The 20,567-nt window shown below is 42.0% G+C and overlaps 1 protein-coding gene across 2 annotated transcripts in view; it reads left to right on the forward strand.

The window, feature by feature from the left end:
* CNTN3 (contactin 3) overlaps positions 1 to 20,567 on the forward strand; it is a 94,649-nt gene that overhangs the window by 28,169 nt on the left and 45,913 nt on the right. For both annotated transcript variants that reach the window (XM_056501850.1, XM_056501849.1), the window contains exon 3: positions 16,559 to 16,654. In XM_056501850.1, coding sequence (XP_056357825.1) covers positions 16,559 to 16,654 — 96 coding nt within the window. The remainder of the gene's footprint in view (positions 1 to 16,558; positions 16,655 to 20,567) is intronic.

A 20,567-nucleotide genomic window follows, 5' to 3' on the forward strand; every position in this document is an offset into this window, starting at 1 on the left:
ACACTGGGTTGAAATCTAAAGCTGAGTCATTTGGCAGATGTTCAACAAAACAGCAGAACTGAGAATAATTCAGTTTTGTGTTTAAAAAAAGCTCTTCAGTAGAAACTGTTCTGATTTTTCTTCTTGTTCTTAATGATGATGTTCAAAATGAATGCTTTAGGTTTTTAATTTTTGGTGATTTTAAAAATGTGGCTGCCAGTGCCTTGGACAAAAGCTTTATTTGTGCCATAATTAACCTCTCAGTGTTTTGTGTAATAACACATGTGTTAATAGTAGCCTTTAGCTCTTCCAGTACAGGATGTACATATCAGCAGTGGGATTTCAGGGATCAGTGTTTGTCAGGGATTAGAACACAATTTACACACTGTTTTTTCAGTAACAAAATAACACAACATCGTGAAGTAGAAGAGCTTAACCTCAACCATATTTACTAAACGTGTTTGAAAACCTAAGCGAATAAAACTCATTTATATTCTTGTCTGATTAGCACAATCAGGACTTATTGATGCTAAAACGAGCCAAATTTCCATAACTATAAACAGAATATTAAAATGCAGTTGACTAGCAGAGCATGATGTTTTTCCCCTCCTTGGGTGGAACATGGAGTTGTGACTTTCTTGGTGACTTTTTAGGGGCCTTTCAAGAAAATCAAAGGCATTTCAAAGCCAGGCCTTTGGGCAGGGAGGCAGAACTTTCTGTAGGCAAGTGGAATAGAAAGCAGATGATGATCTGTAGGTAAATGTGTTTGTGCTTGGCTGTCCTTTGTTTCTGCATTGTTGGGGTCAGATGTTCAGGAACATTTGAATGTAGAAACCACTTTATTTGAAGCAGCCAACAGGAGGATTTGTAGTATTTCACTCAGGAGATGGGACAGGAAGCCTTGGTGAAGAAAGGGAGGTACAGAGTGATTTTGTGCAGTGATGGAAATTAAGGAATTCCATACTGGAGCCAACTGGGTGTTTCCCTGTGGTGTTAAGTGAGAATGACAGAATGGTTTGGGTTGGAAGAGACCTTAAAGATTATTTAGTTCCACCTCCTGCCATGGGCAAGGACACAGAAATGTGGGATAATAGCACAATGCAAGGAGATTTGAGGAGACCTGAGTTTGGGAGTGATGGCTGTGAGCTTGTGCAGCTGACCCAAGTTTCCATTTAAGTAGCCAGGAAAAGGCTCAGTGACACTTTGGAGGTTTTTGTGTCTGGGTTAAAAGAGTCCCAAAGCTGAGACTTGCCACATTTGCCCTAAATACACATCAGGGTTTGTTCCTATCTCTGAAGTGTCATTTTGTTGAAAAGTACCAGGTGAGGAACAAGCATCACTTTACTCAGCAGAGACAGCAGAGTGAACAGGATCCTGTTTGAAATAATCAGAAAATTTTGGATCTCCTGTGCTGCGACTGCCCCCTCACAGGCTGTGCCCCAGTGAGCTGCAGTCACACCTTGCACCTGCTCTGCAGAATGATGTGGTGCAACTTCAGGTGCTCTGCATGCACCAAAAAGCAAAGGACTGCAAAGGAAAGTGCAGCATTCCCCTGCCTTTGGCAATCGTGCAGTGAGAACTGGAAAATGGTCTAAACCTGAATTTGAAATAGCTTCATTTGCATAGTCAAGGGTAATTAGTGTGTATTTTATCCTGATTCCTCATTCAGCTATTTATAACTGAAAGCAATAAAGAAAATCCTCAGGTAGTTTGATGTTTGATTCAGTGAAGGAGTCTCCTGTAGCTCAGAGGTGGCACATAAAGATCTCACTGTTGGTAAACACCTGAATGGCAAATTTGGATATTGGAGATAATGGGCATAGCTTGGGAGAGAGAAGGTGAAATAAGAATTCCTCTTCCAGAGCTGGGCTGCATGTCCAGGAAAAATTTTTGGCTTGATTAATTCAGGTTACTTTCAGCCTTAATGCTGCCAGAGATCATCCACTGGTAGAGACTTTATGAACTGGGTATTTTAAAGTTTCATCCCATTTCCCATTTTTGAGGTTTGCTGAGTAGGGAGATCTTCTGGCCCCGGATTTATTGACTCAGGGCAGCTCTGGAGGTGTGGAATGGAAGGAAAGACATTTTCCCTACCCTTTACAGAATGAAAAGAAACATTTATCCTGTATCAACAGCTTGAAAATGGGACAGATTCATTCCTTGCCACGATGTTTTGTGCTGGCTGGGAAGTGATTCCAGCAAGCACTGATAAGAGACAGTGTTTTGTGAGATAACCAGCAATGGTGCCTGGACTTCTTGGGAGAGGGTGTGTGACACTTCTTTCCCAGATTGTAAGAATTGCCTGTGATTGCAGCTGTAAAAACCCCTAAATCTGAATTTGCTTACTAGCCTATGTAAAACTTTATTGTAAGACCAGAGGCTGTTAAAAGTAAGACATTTGCATGGCTGAATCTATTTTTTATGCATAATTTATATATAAAATCTAAAGATTCATCTCCAATTTCACATCTGCATCCACAGCATTGCTGCAGAGGGGACATATTTCAGCTTTTGCAAGAGTTTGCCTAGTGAGTGCCAGTAGTGAGCAACATATTGGAAAGTATTACTTCTAATTCATTTTTTAAAGTTTTTTGAATCTGAACATGAAATATTGTATTCTGTAAAGAGATTCTGATGAGAAAATGAAATTACATAAAAGCATGGAGGAAATGAGGGAGAAAAAGCAGTTGTTTCAGATCATAACCTCATTGGTTGGGGTGACAGTTTCAATCCCATCTGAGTTCTCTCCAGTTCTCATCCTTTTTATGTTGGATTAAGTAACAGTTTTTGTCTTCTTATTCCCATAGCAACCTTATCTCTCTTTATTTTTTTGATGTAAATCTGCTTGTCTCTTACTATCTTTCAAAGCTTGTGCATGAATAGCTTGTGAAGGAGTGTGGCAAGGAGAGAGCAGAGACTTTCTGGCATGGAAAATAAGGGGAAGAATGTTTTGGAGCTAGAAATAGAGAGCTAAAAAATACTTTTTTCCTCCCAAAGCTATTTATTGCATCGTGTCATTTTTTCATGAATGCTGAAGCTTTAGTGCTGTTTTAGGATGCTGCATGAGCTTATCTCCTCCAAAAAGTTTAGGCCAGCCTACAAGCTCAGCCAAAAATACAGATTTAGTGATCTGTGCCATTATGGTTTCTATAGCTTGAGCAAAGGCAGGTCTTGCCTTGCCATGATTTTGCTCCTCATGGAACTTGAATTCCTCCTGGAATCTCTTGGGAAAAGGTGGAGTTTTGGGCAGGACCCCCAGCTTTGTGTCCAGCCCTTCTCCTCGTTGGTCCAAGCTCCAGAACTGGGAGAATCCTGGTGCTTGAATCCTCAGAATCCCAGGGATGAGGCTCCAGATCACAGCATTAAACCTGTTCCTGCAAAAGGCTGAACATCCTCAGTGAGGCTGGATTCAGGCAGTAAATGAAGTTGAAAAAGCAGCTGTGGCTTTGTCTCCCCACATCTTTTTCTCCTATTAAATACTTCCCTTGATTGGACCTGCCTAATGTAAGATGTGTCTGAAGTGCAAGGGAGACAGTGGACACCAATATGATTTTATATTTTTAGACTTTATGCCTAAATTCTGAAATCTTTTTACCACAACCCTTTAGAAATGCTGGCTTCATTTCTGTAAAAAATATTTATAAATAACTAAAAATGTCAGCATTTCCTGCCCATTTCCTCACCTGGTAAAGCTCCAAATCAAAAATACTTAAATTCTTTTTTTTTTTTGGTATGTGTGTGCTTGGTTTCTTTGTTTAAGGAAAGCAGTGATGCTCCTTAGGATTTTTGCATTGCAAGACTATTCTCAAAACTCTGAAATATGGATTATTTAGGGAAAACAGAGCTTATATTCACTGAAAAATCAAAGCAAATCCTTGTTAAGGAAAGTATTTCAGCCCTTGATTTGTTTGTCAGAATTACCCTAATGGGGTCTTGTTAGCCCATTTCACATGCTACTGATAATATTAAGATAATACTTAAAAATGTTTACATTGCAGTAATACCCCATTAAGGGCCTGATCTAAAGCCCATTGAAGTTAATAGGAATGTTCAGTAGGAATTGAATGCTTTGATCTTTCAACTGCCGTTTTTGCAAGTTAAAAAAAAAAAAAAAAAAAATCAAACATGAAAATTGTTCCTGTCAACAGGAACACAGCATTGCTGTGTCCTACCCCACCCTTCATGGCTCATAAAGCTATTGGATTTGGAGCCTCCTCAAACTGAAATAAAGATTTAGAATATCAATTTGGAATGTGTTGTACAGCAGCAAGCTGTGATGTAGAAAAAAGGGTGTTGCTGAAAGGCTTTGGATGAGGACTTGAAATAAGGGAAAGCTTGGCTGGTGGCTGAGGGAATTTGACTTCATCATTTAGTAGGTGTAGGGTTGGTTTTCTTTTTTTTTTTTTTTTTTTTCCTGGAATGGTTTTAGACAGCATTATCTTATTGAAGGTGTTCTTCAAATAATGTAGAGCAGATGTCCTTTTCTTTTGAGGTCACTTGGAAGGTGTGTAGGGGGTTTAGGGATGTGGTTTAGGGGGACCTGGCAGTGCTGGGGATTTGAGGATCCTGGAGATCTTTCCCAACCTAAATGACACTGTCATTCTATAACAAGCACAGGTCTTGTGATGTACAGAATTACTCTGACATTCAGTGAATTTATAAGGAATACACAGCAAAGTTTGGCTGAATTAACCCTGGCTGCAGCCCAATAAATGTGGACAGATTGCAAATAACAATCTCAATGCTTTCACTGGGTATCCTCTTACTTTAAATATACTTTTGCAGAGCTCCAGTTTGCTGCCAGCCTGCGTATTTTGCTTTTTGATGTTCATTGCAAAGCAAAGCAAAGCAGGTGTCTTAAAACTGAAGCAGTGGAGTTAGAGAGCTGCTCCTGTTCCACTGCATTGCTCGTGCCTTTATTCTTGCATTGATTATGTATTTATGTCTTGTTTCTCATCCAGTGTGGCACTGAGTACTTACAGAGAGCACAGGCTGGGACTTGTGGGGAGTCTCATTTAATAACCAAGGAAATTCTCTGTACTTATGAGAAGAGATGCAGTACCTGATTTTATTTTCCTGTTATTGCCTCTCTCAGCCCTGTGCAGCGAGACATCTTCTCTCTTTTTTTATGAAACTGCATTTTTTCAGCCCATGACTTTTTATTAAATTGCAGTTAAGGATATATTTCTGAGGATTACATCACCCTGCAAGGAGCAGTTTGGCTTAGGCTGGGGATCAGTCTGCACATGGAGCATCTGTCACAGAGCAGTTCTGCTCAGACACCAGCAAAAAGATGGGAGGTCCCCCTGTGTTTTGGGGGTTTTCTCCTTATGTACATGTCTCAATCTATTAAACTCTCCTCAGCAGCACTGGGATTGTATTTGTTTCTCTAAATGGAGAAGCAGAACTCAGCTATTTCTCAGGAGTTGCTTTTTTTCCCCTCCTGCAGCCTGTGTTGTTGAATGGTCTGATGCTGAATTTATTAATCTATGCAGTTGCTTGCTCAGGTGTAATCCCTTGTTCAGCCACATTTATTCATCCACTGGAGGATGTGCACATTGGTCCATCATGGCATATTAAAGGTTTGCCTCCTCCTGCCACAGCTGTCATCTCTTTGACCCCTCAGTAAACTAACAGTCTTCCACATAATTTTGCTTTCATTCAAGTGTAATGCCATTACTGCAGAGGCAGACAGAATGCAATTCTCTCAAGATCTTGTCTCATTCCCTTCTCTTCCAGGGAGGTTAATGTGCTCAGATGATCCCTGCATTTTCTTTTTGCTCTCTTGCTGCAAGAAGAGCAAAAAAATAGAGTGCTCCTGGATAATGTTTGGACTGGCTTTTGGGGGATGGAGCAGACAGAACATGAACTCACCAGCTGGGTAGAAGCTCTCTTTGCCACTTGTGTTTCAGATGTCTTCATTTCTTTCCTTAGCACTCTTTATTTCTACAACCTTTTACAAAAATGTTATACAGATGTTTTTCCTGAAATAACCAAGTCAAAACCTCTTTACCCAAAACAAGCTAAGCCAGGTTTAAATATTAATGACGTGTGGGAATCACTGGAGTCTGAAGCTGAAGCAGTGTTTTGCCCACAGCTGTTTGTCATTTAGAAGTGGCAAATTCCAGAAAACACCCAGCCACTCCCTGAGCTTGTGGGGAATGTCTGCAGTGTCAGAGCTGTGTGCCTGCTCAGCAATTGCTGGTTTTGGGATGAGAGGATGGTCAGAAACGAGCCTGGGGACATCAATTCCAGCCCCAGCAGGAATCCTGTCCCTGAGTGCAGGTTCCCTGGATGAACTTGCTGTCATTGTCACATCTGCTGGCTTGGAATCGCATTGATTGCCTCTACTGCAGGCATTGCTAGTTTTTTTACTGGCTAATTAAGTTAAAAATCAAATGAGCCAGTGATTTGTTGGGTGTAGGGGCTGGGTCTGCACTGCCACAGCTTCTCATCTGCTGGCTGAACTCGTGTGTGATTTGCCAGAGGCTTCTCTGGATATCAAATGAGTGTGTGATATGATGCTTTTGATTTTTAATAATCTGATATTAACAGTGGTATTTTGCATTTCCTTATCTGTTGTTAACACTCCTTTGCATTCAGCTGGTTTTTGAACCTCTGATTTCTTACTACATGTCTCTTTCTGATTTTATTTCAGATTCTTTTCAGAAGAGTTTTATGCTGCTTTGGTTAGCAAAATGTAGCATTTTTCTCTTTAGTATTTCATAACTTCTGCTGTTAATAACACATGCTGCTCTTACTTACTCTTTCATCTTTTTGTGTATCTTTTTTGCTTCAATTTAAGAGTAACTTTAGCATCTCTTTGAGCCAGTTGCACCTTATCCATCCCTGATTTTTCTCCTATCTTTCCTGATGGGGATTCAGTGGAATTATTGTCTTTCTTCTTCAAGCAACCTTTTTGCCTCATAATAAATCCTTCTTTAGTGAAAAAAAAAAATTAAAAATCAGCTTGTCTTGTGATGGCAGATCTGAGCTTTGTATCTAAACTTGTGGGACCTTCCAGGCTCTGGTATTTCCTGACTCCATGGCAAGGGTAGGGTGGGTTTCTCACACCCCAGAGGCTGAAAGGGCTGCTCTGCTCCCAGCTGACAGCCACAGCCTGGTGTTCCCCATGCCCTGAGTGCCATTATCTGTCACTCTGTGAGGTGACTGAGCAGGTCAAGGTGCTGAGCTCTTACACAAATGCTTGGTGTAATGAATTTAATTTATTCCAAGTCATGCTTGCAAAGGTCTCCTGCTCTTCCTCCAGCCACTGCAGATCCCAGCCAGGCCAAATGCAGTTTTGTTATCTATCCTTTGTTTAATTTTGTAATGATTATCATCCCTGCCTTCATAAAGCAAAACACGGGATTTGTTATCTGCAGGGGGATTACAATGATTGGGTTTTAAATGTGTCACTATTACATCTGGGTCAGAGCAATGATTAATATTGAAAGAGAGGTTTTGTAACCAGGCTGAGGCTCTAGCACATGTCCTGAAAAGGCTGCTGTGATTTTAGGGAGGCTGTGAGGGGCAGGAGGGGATGTGTGGCAGAGCAAGTGGGATTTGGGCTTGGTTACAAGCAGGTGGAATCTGCCAGTGCTCTGCTGGGATGCAGGGCAGAGCTTACAGTGCTCAGCCTGGAGAAAATCAGCTGTGCAGAGGTAATTCCTGTGTCCCTCTGCTGAGAGGTGCTGGGGATGTCTGTGCTGGTCTCACAGGTATCCCATTTTACTGCATGGCCCCTGTGCTGGCCCTTCCCCACTGTAGCTGATCTGGGGTTGGCATTCTGGCTGCAGTTTGTCTGGCTGCAGCCTTTGGGGCTGAACTGCCTCAGAAATGCCCCAGGATCGAGTGCTTTGACTTGTGACGGGCAGGCAAGAGGGAGCATCCTGCCAAGAGCCCCTCTGGCATCTCCTGGGGCTGCCCCAAACCCTTCACCCTGCTCCAAGGAGCCTGTGCTGCCTGCTGGGAGCTGCTGCTGGGAAGTGCAGGTGTGGAAAGGTGTTTGCACAGCTCCAGATCAGGAGAGCAGCAACCACAGGTCCGGCTCTGCGTGTTGGAGTGGCCACTGCTCCTCTGGCTGCCCCAAACACCCCCAGGAGCACAGAGCAGTGCCTGCTGCAGCTCTGGGTGAGGAATATCTCACACCTTCCACCGAGCACTCAGGCTCTTGAAAGCTAATTAACCACTCAGCAGCACTGGAGAGGTTTCCAGGTAAGACAGGAAAGTGGCTGCTGTAATAGCAGGAGGCTGTGCTGTGAGCCCTCAGTGCTGAAATCTCACTGCTGGGGCTTTTGGTTTGTTCCTCTGCCAATGCTTGTGCTCTTAGGCAACCTTGATTCTGGTGTTTTCTGCCTCCAAATAATTGAGTTTGCAGCCTCAGTGTGTTCTTTTAATTTTATTAGGGGCTAGAGAGTAATGTGTTTGTGCAGTACTGAATAGGTTATGCAGTGGTTTTCTGCTTTTCATTAAATAATTAATTAGCAGCTCGTGCTTGTGCACAGGTTGGAAATGTGACTTCACTGGGAAACTTCATCATTTGGCTTCCATCTTCAGCACTGAAGGAATGATTCTGCCTCATGGACTCCTCCATGGTCTGCCTCCTAGAGATAAAGTTCTAATTTTCATTTTTGCATTTTTTATGTGAACCTGGCAAATTATTGTTGTTTTAACATCTCCTCTGTCCACATCACAGTAACATGGAGTTTCTTTCCATTTTTCTGCCTTATCTGCCACAGAAAATACCAGTTTTGCTTGTCAGCTGCAAATGACATCAGGGTAAGAAATGCCTTTCCCTGCATTCCTGTTCCCTGAATAGTGTCAGGAAATAACTCCAAACCTGCTTTAGCCACTTTTTGCTACTGTGAAGAAGGTGAACAAAATCTCTTCTGGATTGCTTTGATGTGCTCCTGAACATCCATTAAGCTCAGTGTTGCTGTATGGTGCTGGGATGGAAATAAATCATTTTTCTTATCTGTGCTGTCCTTCTGAGCCTGTTAATGTAGTCTAATCCCAGCGAGTAACCCCAGAGATTTATAGTCAGAAATGTTTGCAGCAATTTTCCAGAACCTGTTTTATGCTGTGGTGACATCTTGGTGCTCACTCAGATCCTGCTGGGGTTGGAGTGGAGCACATTATATCCCTCATTCAGAAATGGTGGGTTTGAACTTCACAGGAGCAATTAGTGTCAGCCCCAACTGCTGCATTCAGGATACTGAGGTACTTTAATTGTCAAACATGAAAATTCGCCCACCTCTTCCTTCAAATTGTGATGTGAATGGTTAATACAGTGAAATCATTTCTTCCTCTGCATGAGCCAGGCAAATGTGCTCCAAAAATTACTTTTATTTCTGCCACTTTTTCATCTTCAGTAATAGAATTAAGTTTTAATTTCTCTTAAATTCCTCTGTAAATATTATTTTTGTTACAGTATGAATCTATCCTTGCACTTTATCCTCTCTACAGCTTACTTCAAGTGGGTTATTGAATTCAGTTATGTAGAAATAGTCACCTTCTCCAGGTTCCCTTGTATTTCTTTTAATAAAGAGTTGAGGCATGACATACCTGAGGTTGAGAAGCAGCAAACTGGAGAATTATTAAAATAAATACAAAAATTTGAAGTATAGTAATGTTTAACATGTCCAGTTAAAAATACTGAACAGCAGCTGGAACTGGAAATAAAACCCAGCTGATTTTGGAGCAGAAGGTGGCCTGGGTGATTCTGGCAGGGTCAGTAATGGGTTAAGGTTGGGTCTCTTATTCCTGGCACATTATTTCACTTTTGTGGCTGATGGATGGGGAGATAATTTGTTTCATTGCACACGTAATAAATATTTCATATTATTTTGCTCAGCCCAGGTAAGGCCACCCATTTGGAGGAGGACACAGGTATTTGGAGGGGGTGTGAACATTGGATTTTTGTGCTGTGAACATTGGATTTTTGTGCTGACTCACAGTTGGAGGTTTGGAGAGCAGACACCTGTGGGCAGGACACTTCTCCATCTGCTGTGTCTGTCCCCTGTCACTGTCACATCTCTGCTGGCCCAGCCACAGCTGGGACCTGAGCCAGGTGCTCCACACCTGTGAGGTGAGGAAATGGCAGATCCTGCCTACCCAGAGCCCAGGAACCCCTTCTGGTGATGAAATATTTTGCAATAAATGGGGCAGAATCTGTCCATTTCTCTGTGGAAAGCTGGCATCTCTAAAAGCTTTAAAGGACTGAAGTCAGTGGCAGGAAAAAAACCAAATCCCACTGTCATCAGCATGTTCCCAGTGCTTTCAAACTGAGCTGTTGTAGGATGGTTTTCATTGATTTATTTATTGAGGAAAGGCTTTTTGGGAACACTGCTGCATATTTCATAAATAAACAAACCTTCACATAATTAGAGCTGGATCTGGCAGGGCTTTAGCCATCTGTTTAACTATTGAAATGTGAATAGCCTGGTGTTCTCCAGCACTAAACCTGCTTTGTGGTTACCAGGGCTGGTGCTTAGCACACTGTTAGGATGTTCTTAGGGCTTGTTTTGGGAAAGTGTTAGAGGAAAAAAAAAATCTGTGCTGCATCTGAGAAGCTGACTGTAGGATAATTTCCTTGAGCAAACATCCTTGCCTCCTGAGATGCTTCTCAAATTGCTTGAATTGCTTTGTTCAGTGCTGTGTTTGCCTGGAGTTGAGTGGTAATTCCCAGATAATAAGAATTTGTGAAAGGCATATTTTTGGAAATACCTATTGGAGAGCATTTTCCTTTCAAAACATGCATTTCCCCAGTAACACTCTTAGGGCTTGGCTTGGCTTTTTTTCCAGTTCTTTCAGTGCATTTTTGCCAGTGCAAAGTGTGGTTAAAAAAAAAAAATACTCCCTGCATATCGGATGTTGACTCAACTTTTATGCCATTAATATTCTTTTTCTGCCTGTTTTTTTTAATCTCTGCTGTCTCTGGTCCCTTCCTTCAGTCCCTCAGAGCCCACAAATCACCTCATCCATTCCTGTCCATTATTTCAAGCTCTTCTACCTCTTCCCATGCTGGTATCTCCTGTTCACCACACTCTGATACATCTGTGCCAATTTATTTTTTAGCTTTTCCTATTTTTTTTGTGTGTGTTTGTATAAAACAGGTTTTTGAATTATTCTCCTTTAATTGAGCATTTAATTTTCTCCTGTTTCATATTTTCCTGCACCTCAAGTTGATTGAAGGGAAGGAGGAAGAGTTTCCAAGATTTGTGAGGTGCTTTTGCTGCTCTTGGCTGGTTGTTCACTGCTCATCCCAGCAGGACTCACCTGTAAATATTCAGCATTTCCTGGGATGGAAACAACCTGCAGGGTCTGTTCTGCACTGAGGTTTGCTGCATTTTATTGGCAATATTTCCATGGTGCACCAACCCTCAGATGGGCTCTGCTGGTGGGACTGATGTGAGCAGGGATGGGGGCAATGTTTCAAACTCTCAAGTTGTCTTGAGAAGCATTTTGGGTGTAAAATGAGCCTTGAAGGGTGGGAGGTTGTTTTGCTCTCCCTGTCATGGAGCTTTCAGGGCATAAAATGCAAGTTCAGCCATGTGGCACGGCAGGAAGGGATTCTGGAGAGGTTGGTGTGGAATTCTGTGATTTCTCTGTAGCCTCTGGATCTCTCCTGGAGTGACAGATCACCCCCACCCTGCCTGCTTTGAGCAATGTTCACTCCTGCACTGTTCATATTTTTGTTCCTCTCTCTCTGCCCAGCAGAAATTGATTACAGAGATAATTTTTGGTCTCATCCCTCACTCCTACCTCAGTGTGATTTCCCAGGCCCTGGGAAGGCAGCAGAAGGTTTTTCACTGGCTCACCTGCAGCCCTGGTGTGGTGTTTGTCAAGGCAGTGTGTTGGGGTTAATCCCAGTTTATCCCAAATATCCTGGTGGAAATTATTTATGCAAAGTGCACGCTCAGTTTCGGGTGCCTGCCTAAAGAAATACAGAATTCCTGACCACAGCAATGCCTTGGTGTAGCCAGTTTTGGGGTTTAGGGTGTGGGGGAGGTTTGTTCATGCACACAGGTGAGTTAGGGGCTGGTGGTGAAGGCTGTTTGGTTTTGCTGTTTGTTTTTTTCTTTTTTTCTTTTTAAAGAAACAAATTGGTGTTAGTCTGTTTTGTCCAGCAGTTCTCATTACCAGCACAGCTATTACAACGTGCTGAGGCTGTTATTTGCCCTCAAGAGCTGAGACAGTGGAATTTCCCATCTTTTGAATAATGTGACTTTCACCAGGGAGAGTGGGCTGTGAATTAGTGCTTCATTATGGGCTGACATCAAACAGAGTCCCCACTTCAGAATTACCCACTCAAGAAAACAGCTTAGATCTGGTTGTCTGACTCATTTAGGCACTTGAACATCCTAGCAATACAGAATTATACCTAAAGTATATTAACAAGTTCTGCTCCTTTGAATAACAGTGGGTCTGAGGTAGCAATACAATAAATATTTTCATGGCTATTAAGGGACAATTATGTTTGTAGAGCTTGAATTCTTGTTCTGCAGTTTTCAAAACGTGGTAGAATTGCTAATAAACATGTGTTGACAATAAAGAGCAATTGATACAAGCCTGATGAGATGCTTGGGTGTTGCTAGACTTGGAATTGAAAACCTGAATTAAAAATAAAAACAAAAATCCACAGTTGGAAAACTGAATCCTGCTCCTCTCACAGTGAATGTGTTGTGTGTATTACTGAATAAATAGGATTTGGTGTAAGTTCTGCAAATCTTCCAAGGTTCCTGTGTACAGAATTGGCGTTGGGGGTGAAATATCACACAGCTTTCCTGACAAAACGCAGCATAACTCAGCATTCCACAAGCCAGCAGCTGTGTGTGTGGAGCAGCTCTGCCACCAGAAACACTCTGAATTTTTCATGGCATGATGTTCTGTGTCCTTCCAGAGCATGGCTGTGGTGAGTGATGTGATCTTGCCCCTTCCCTCCTTGATTACTCGAGATCACAAAACAAACATCTGGGAGGTGCTCGCAGTGAATGTGGTCAGTGGGCTCTACAGACGAGTTCTGATTTATCCTTTTATAAAAATGTCACTGTTTTCAGTCTGGGTTACCTTACAGAGCTGCTCCAGGTCGTGTTTTCCCCTCCTGAATCCACAAATCCATGTCTTTTAATTGTCCTGAGATCACAGGAGTGTTCAAATGCAGCTGTTACAGGTTTGATATTCACATTACTGTCACTCCTCCTTCTGAAATCTTCCTCAGCAACTTTGTCTCAGTGCTTGAGACTGAAAACTTGGCTTATTCAACAAAAGGAACCCAGTGGAATATACAGTTTTCACATCCTTTTTGTATGGGCAAGAATTCATTTTGTTGTTGACACTTTGGGTAAAATCAAAGACTTTTCAACAAAGCTGAATTGTGGATTTTTTTCTCCATTTTATTGCAGTGGCATGTGCTTTTCAGTTGATACAACTTTATGGACTTGGTACTAAAGCAATGAGGCAAATACATGTATTAGCAGGGGAAAGGAGGAGAAAATGCTGTTTCAGGAGTCAGAAAGCCTCAGTTGCTAATTTTAAACTTCCTTCTATATGGCAAACTATAAACAGGCAATAAAAGCATTTAATTTGCAAATTACAGTTCTAGCTGGTTTTATGCTGGATTTTTTTCTTTTTCCCTTGTAGTCAGGATTTTTGTAACATTTTAACCAAAATATTTTCAGTGTCACAATTAGAGCCTCTGCCTGGTAGGGTTAAGTAATTAAATTGTTAATTTTTCCATGAATGGTTGCAGTTCAGATGAAAGGAGATTAGAAGTGAGGTGTAATAAATGCAAGGAAGAAGTGGAAAGATTAAGGCAAGAGAAAGTAATGAAAGCACTTCAGTTTGGTGACCAGGTTGAGAGAGTTTTAAAAATCTGCTGATGAATGAACCAGTCCTCAGTCCAGCAGATAAAATGCAGAAATACTTCATGTGTTTCTGCCCTTTTTTCACTGAACAATGGGATATTGTCATCCCATGGCTGCTGAGAAGTGAATCCTGTTCTGACTCACCTCTCCTCAAAACCATCTTCTGTGCTGATCTCTGTTCTTTGTTTGCAGTTATATTTTATCTACTGAGACATTTCAGCAGGATAAGAGCCTCTGATTTCAGGGATACAGTTCAATCTGTAAAAATAAACAAGCTTTGCCATTATTAGTTCACCTTTTAAGGTATTTTATTTACCCTGAGGACTTAATGTCCCTTCCCAATGATTTCATGTCATATAAGTTTTGTTAGGAGACACAGCTCTTCTCCCTGCTGTTATTGTGCTTGGGATAGCAGCTTTATTAAAAAATCAAACAAAAACCTAACAAAGGAGCTCAAGGATAAACAATCACTCTTGATTTACTTCCAAATATGCCAGGGTTTGACTTTCAGCCCTCTGAATCTGCTGCAGAAACACCTGAAAATTAGCCCAGCATTGTGTTCAGCAGCAGCCAGTGCTCTACAGGGCCAGGGACTGGGATTCACTGTGTAATGCTAATAAAGGGCCCTGATCCTGCTCTGCATGTTGGCTTTCATTTTGCTCCAAGCTGGGTCAGACAAGAGAATGCAGAAGTTTGTAGAGAGATGAAGTGATGGTATTTTGGCAGCTGTGTGGTGAATCTGGCAGCTGAACTGCTCTGGAAGGTGGTGAGATGGGAACTTCCTGCTAATTTGTGGGGAATTGTTGTTTTATTGTAGTATGGCTTATATTCTCCATTTCTGGATGTGTATTCATTGCTTCTTGTTTCCCCAAAAACTGGTTTTCTGTGGCAACAGAAATCACCTGCCATCAGTGATTAATAATTCCAATTTTTCCAGCACTGCAGCAGCTCAGAGTGCAGAGCTGTGGTCCTGCCTTCCCAATCCTCCACATCCCACATCCCACATCCCTCCCAAGGTGCTCCCAGCCCAATCCCATCCTGCCCTCGTGATTTGTTGGACAACACAAAGACAAGGAAGGTTCTGAAGGGCTGTGGTTGCAATAAATGAACACATGGGCTTAAAAACCCATTTCAGTTATGGAAATGGTATTATTTAAGATTTAAGACAGGGCAAAATGTGATCTAAATTTTTTCTGTAAAATACTAATTATTTTGCTGTGATTCATCCTGATACAGAACAGTGTGTGTTCTCTGAGGTGCTGTCAGCTCCTGGTTCTTCCTTCCATGGCTCTGGGGAGTGTGTTGGGGCAGCTGATGAATGTATAATGTTATGGGGGAAAGAGCAAGATGCTTGAGAGGCCTGAAAAAAGAATTTAAGGCTGTTCTGTTTTAATCCCTGAATGAAATCAGTTTGGCTGGGGTTGTATGTGACTTCTGCATCATGTCCAGCAAAAGGATCTGAGTTTATTCTGAGCATACCTGTCTGGAAATTCACTTGGGAAGTTGCAAACAGCCTTTCTGAGAAACATTCCTCTGAACTTTATGGGCACTAACAAAGGGTTGTACAGCACTGTCTGACTGCAGCGTTTTTTAAAGGAAGTATTGAAATTCTAATCCCTCTTATTCAGTGTTCTCACTGTAACAGCTGTTGCTTTGCAGTAATAAAAAACATTAAATTTTGGGGAAATAGCTACTGTTGGTCAACTCACTGCTCCTATTATGCTTGGTTATAAAGACAGCCTTATTTAAAGACTGTGTTAGTTTAGTATCCTATAAAAGGTTATAAACAATTTTTTTTGTCTTCTGTTCTGTAATGGAAAAATATATGGTTTATTTATGGAAAAGTGTAGGACTTCAACTTGGTTTGTATTACATGTTTCTTTAGTTTAAGGGTGTAATAAGGCCCAACTTTCTTGGGTATTGGCTCACCAGGTAGAGGGAAAGCCAGTATAAATTTGTGATAAAATTCTTACATTTATGGAAACTGAACTTACTTCTTCCCCCCAAGAAGTGGTGGACAATGCCATGTGTGATTTTTGGGGTGCCCTGTGCAGGGCCAGGAGATGGACTCAATAATCCTTGTGGATCCCTTAAACTCAGGGTGTCCTGTAGTCCTTACACAGCCTAAAATAATCCCAGAGACCTGAGTCCAGGCAGAGCAGAGCACTGGGTCAGCAAAGGTGCAAAGCTCTGGCTTAGTGATGCTCCAGGGATTCTCCTGCAGGAATATGCTCCAGGAGGTTCCTTTCTCTTGGGAAAAATCCATATCTGTTTTCTGAATAGCTGTTATTAATGTTATTTTACATAGGACAGGGGAGCTTGGTTGGATCTTGATGCTGTGTTCATCACAGCCTTCGTTTGCAGAGAAACAGTGGCTTAAGGACCCATTTTTAAGTTGTTGGCTCCATTTTGATTATCAAAGGCAGAGTAGCAGAAGCCAGGCAGAAGAACAAAATTAGCCACAGGATCTGCCCAATTACCTGACTGCAGATTAGTTCCCTTCATCCCTAATTCTGTCCCCTTCCCTCGTGCCGAGCATCCTCTTCTGCAACCGCTGCTGGGATGTGCTGGGCTTAGCTGACACCAGGAGATGGGAGCTCAGGGTTTGGGGGTGGCTGCTGGGTTTCAGGGTGGCTGCTGGGTTTCAGGTGGCTGCTGGGTTTCTCCTCTGGTGCTGTCTCCTGACATGCTGCTCCTCTGTTTCCCTGCAGACGTGGAGAGCTCCAGGACCAAGATGAGGAGCGCGGTGTCGGTGCGGGAGGGCCAGGGGGTCGTGCTGCTCTGTGGGACCCCACCCCAGGCAGGAGGTAAGGGGCACCTGGGGCTGCTGGGCTGGGCAGCAGCCCTGCAAATGCTAAAAATCACAGTCACGACAAAATCTGGGCTCTGCAGTAAATGGAGGGAGAAAGAAACCGAAAAAAAAAAGGAGGGAGGAGGGAAGTGTTTAAGAGGATTTACTTTTCTCATGAAATGCCTTTCTGGTTCCTAGTAATTTCTGGGCACTTAATGTGTCTGATTTTTATGGGATTGCCTGCAATTAATGGAGTATCTTCTGGAGTTCCATTCTGCCCAATTTCCCAATTGCTGAGCCTCGATGAATGCAGTTTTCCCTGTGAGCAGAGAACTGCAGAGAGGAGATGCCTGTCTTTGGCAGTGCTGGTGTCTGCCTGTGTTCTTGCAATCAAGACATTCTGTGCTGGGATGGAATGATGCTGTGGGATTTCAACCACTGCTGCACTGAGGGGCTGAGGAAAGTGGATATAAGGATTCTTGGTGGACCAAAAGTTGCAAGTACCTTTCATCCCTCATTCTGCATCTTCAGTCTTTGACTAATTGCTACTGAGCCTCAAGTAATATCTGAAAGGAACTGGTTTTATTGTTTTTAATTGATACTGTGTCATTATTGAAGGGCTGTGATGTTAAACATTAGATTTGATTGCAAAGACAAGGTAATAGAAGCCAGACATTATATTCAATAATATAGGCGTTGTGGCCTCATAAATTTGGCAGAGTCCAAGCAGACACAGCCATAAAGTGGCAATTTTACAACTGTCTGAGCTTGCAGAATTTTTTCCCCTCTAAACTGATACATACCCTTAAATCATCTTTATGGCCTTACAACAGCTTTGTCTTTCAGCAGCTGAGAAAATGGGTCATTCTCCCAGCTATCTATTAGAATTAGAATGATAAAATTTTCCTTCTAGATGCAGTCCAAAGCCTGCACTGCCCCAGCTGTTCCTCCAGCTGTGTCCTGTGTGTGGGTTTACACCCAGAGGTGATGGCCAAGCTGAGGCAACGCTGCTGGCAAGGTTTGGGTTTGAGGTGTGGAGCAGGAGGTGATGCCAGACATCTCCTGGTGCTGGGAACAGTGGTGGAAGAGGTGAGAATTGCTCTTGCAGTCAGCAGATGGGAGAGGATTGACACCCCCACACTAATTGTGGTGTTGATGCAAAAAAAGCAGAACTGAGCACTCCCAGAGCTACCAGATGGGACTGAGAATGAGAACTGGTACCAGAATTATTTCAGATCCTTGAGTCTGTCTGAGAGCTGGAGGATTAACTTCAGGTTTTCAGGAGACATGGAGAAAGGTGGAAAAAAAACCCTCCTCCTTTCTTCACTGAAATGAAGCTGTAGCAAGGTGGCATCAAACACTCAGAGCCTCTGACAGGGTGGGATGCAGGGCAGGGAGTCTGGGATAAAACATCCAGCCAGGAAGCAGAGGTGGTTTGTTAGGAAGAGCAGGGATGGTTTAGGACCAGCTGACCTGGCCTGAGGGATGTTCAGCCCTTTCCAGGTCAGTGATCTGACTGTTTTTTTATTTCTTTATTTTGAGTCTGTATTTATTGTGCTGAGCTATTGAAGAATTCCAGACCATACTAATTCTAAAAACCTTCTCCACCAGCTTGTTTCCTCTCCCCCTGTAGCCCCCAAAACACTCTGCTTTTGTTTTCTGGCGTGTTGTGCAGTTTCTAAGATCTTGCTAACTTAATTGCACTTATTTCTTGCATTCTCTATAAAGAGTTTGCAAGAAGAGACTTGATTAAATAGTGATTATTCCTCCATGTACAGCATCCCAGTTACAATAGAAACCAATGTTCATCCCAGCTCATAGTATGGAAAAAGAAAATTGCTTCCCTTCTACAATTTGTCACATTTTTTTCCTTGCTTATCTTAGGCACAGATATTTACATAAGTCATATGAATGTCCCTTTTCAACAGGGAGCAAATTATTCCTGCTGCTAGCAGTGGTTTTGTCCTTTTGAGTGTGCAGTTCCAGCTCCACTGGGGTGTGGACATCCAGCATTAAACCAACAATGAAACTCCATTTACGAATCACAGACCACTCCAATATTTTCTTTAGAGCTACAACATTTCCCCTTTCTGGAAATTATATAAAATTCCCTTTTTTAGCAGTCTTGTTTGGGATTTACTGAGTGGAAAATTTGCTAAATGACTGGCTTTGAGTGTGAAGACTTTTTACACCCCCAAATATTTTCCTGATCCAGGCTGATTTTATGTTAAATACTCTAAGTTGTATCATAATTGAGCAGTGATGTTTGGATAATTAAAATGCTCATCTGCCATCATTCTGCATGCCCATACTTCTGGATCTTTGAATTCTATTGCAGGGAACCTGAAAAAATACCCTTTCTTTTCCACCAAAAATCAGTAAATCACCTCACCCACTTTCTAAAAAGATAAAATAACATCAAAAATGGGTTTGTGTAGCTGTCCTGCTACTTTTCCAGTTGTTACAACCTTTAAATTGCACTGGAAGCTCTACAGCTATTTTGACTTTTCACTGTGTTACTGTTCTGTCTTTAATGATTTTAAGGGGCTGTAGATCCAACAAACATCTCAATATCCCAAACTTAATGTTGGACACAGTTAATGTGCAGCTGGTTAAAAAACATTCATGTGATGCTAATTTTTGCCTGTTCTGCCAAGAATGGGAAAAGCTAGACATATGGAGATCTAAAAATGATTTTTCTCTGCTATTGATTTTGTTCCAAAATTGGTATCTAACAACTGACAAAGCCCTCAGTAAAGCAAATCTGAGTTCCTGTAGGGTTTTACCTCCTGTTACTACTGTACTGAATTGTGATTATTGTGTAGCTTGTCTTCTGCTGTTATTGCTGTTCCTGTATACTCTGATTTGTATTTGTTTAGTACAGTCAGTTTTCCTCATCTGACATTGATTTTGGATTTATGAGGTATTTCTGCTCTTCAAGAGAGGAGGAGGCAATGAGGCATAGACCTTTTGTGTTGGTTGGGGTGGTTTAAATCCACTTTATACACAGAGAAAAAGATGATTTTTAATGGTAGAACTGAAGATTTGCTTGATGCTTATTTGAACATTTCAACATTTAGTTAGCCTGGAAAAACTCAACATTAGTTTTGCATTGGTGAACTTCCTGCTGCATTATTCCCATGGGGAATGGGACCATAACCCAGGAGAACTGAAATAAATAACAAGGATTTTGTGGAGCTGATGAGCTGCTGCTTGGAAATGGCAAGGAAATTCTGCTTTATTCCTAATCAGCCTTGTGTGCTCTGTGCTCCTATTTCATGCAGGATGTCAGGGATGTTCCTACATGGATAAAGCAGCAAGGATTTGTCCTCCCTCTTCATGATAAATGTGGGTTTAATCCATAAATGAGGCTGGATTTGAAGGACAGGGATCAATTCAGCTCACAGCATATTGTGTCAGAGTTGTGACACGCTGATAGGAAATAATATTAGATCATGGAAAAACAGATCCCGGTTTATTGCTCAGTGTTTGCTATGACAAATCCTTCCCTGAATAATGGCATGTCTGCTCCAAACCAGTGTTTAGACTTGCAGATTTCTGCTCGTGTCTCTGGTGTTGCCATTTGGAGACCTGCAGGTTCCAGCAGGGCTCTGCTTCGTGGATAGCATGGTGTGGAAAGAGATGCCAAAAATGTTCGGATGCTTTGATTTTTCTGCAACTCTTGAATAGCAACAAAATTTTTTAGGGAACTATAAGTTGAATTAAATTTATGTATTTGGCTTTGGAAACATTTTGTACCTTTGAAGCAAAGGAAACTTAAATAGGTGCAACTCCAGATTATGATTTCCTTCTTGCTGCACATCAGTGTTTTGTGGAAAGCTTGGGTTGGAAGAGACCCAAAGCTCTGATTCCACCCCTGCCATGGCAGGGACACCTCCCACTGTCCCAGCTGCTCCAGTGTCCAACCC

Source organism: Oenanthe melanoleuca, chromosome 12 (assembly GCF_029582105.1).
Source record: "Oenanthe melanoleuca isolate GR-GAL-2019-014 chromosome 12, OMel1.0, whole genome shotgun sequence".
NCBI classification, from domain to species: domain Eukaryota; kingdom Metazoa; phylum Chordata; class Aves; order Passeriformes; family Muscicapidae; genus Oenanthe; species Oenanthe melanoleuca.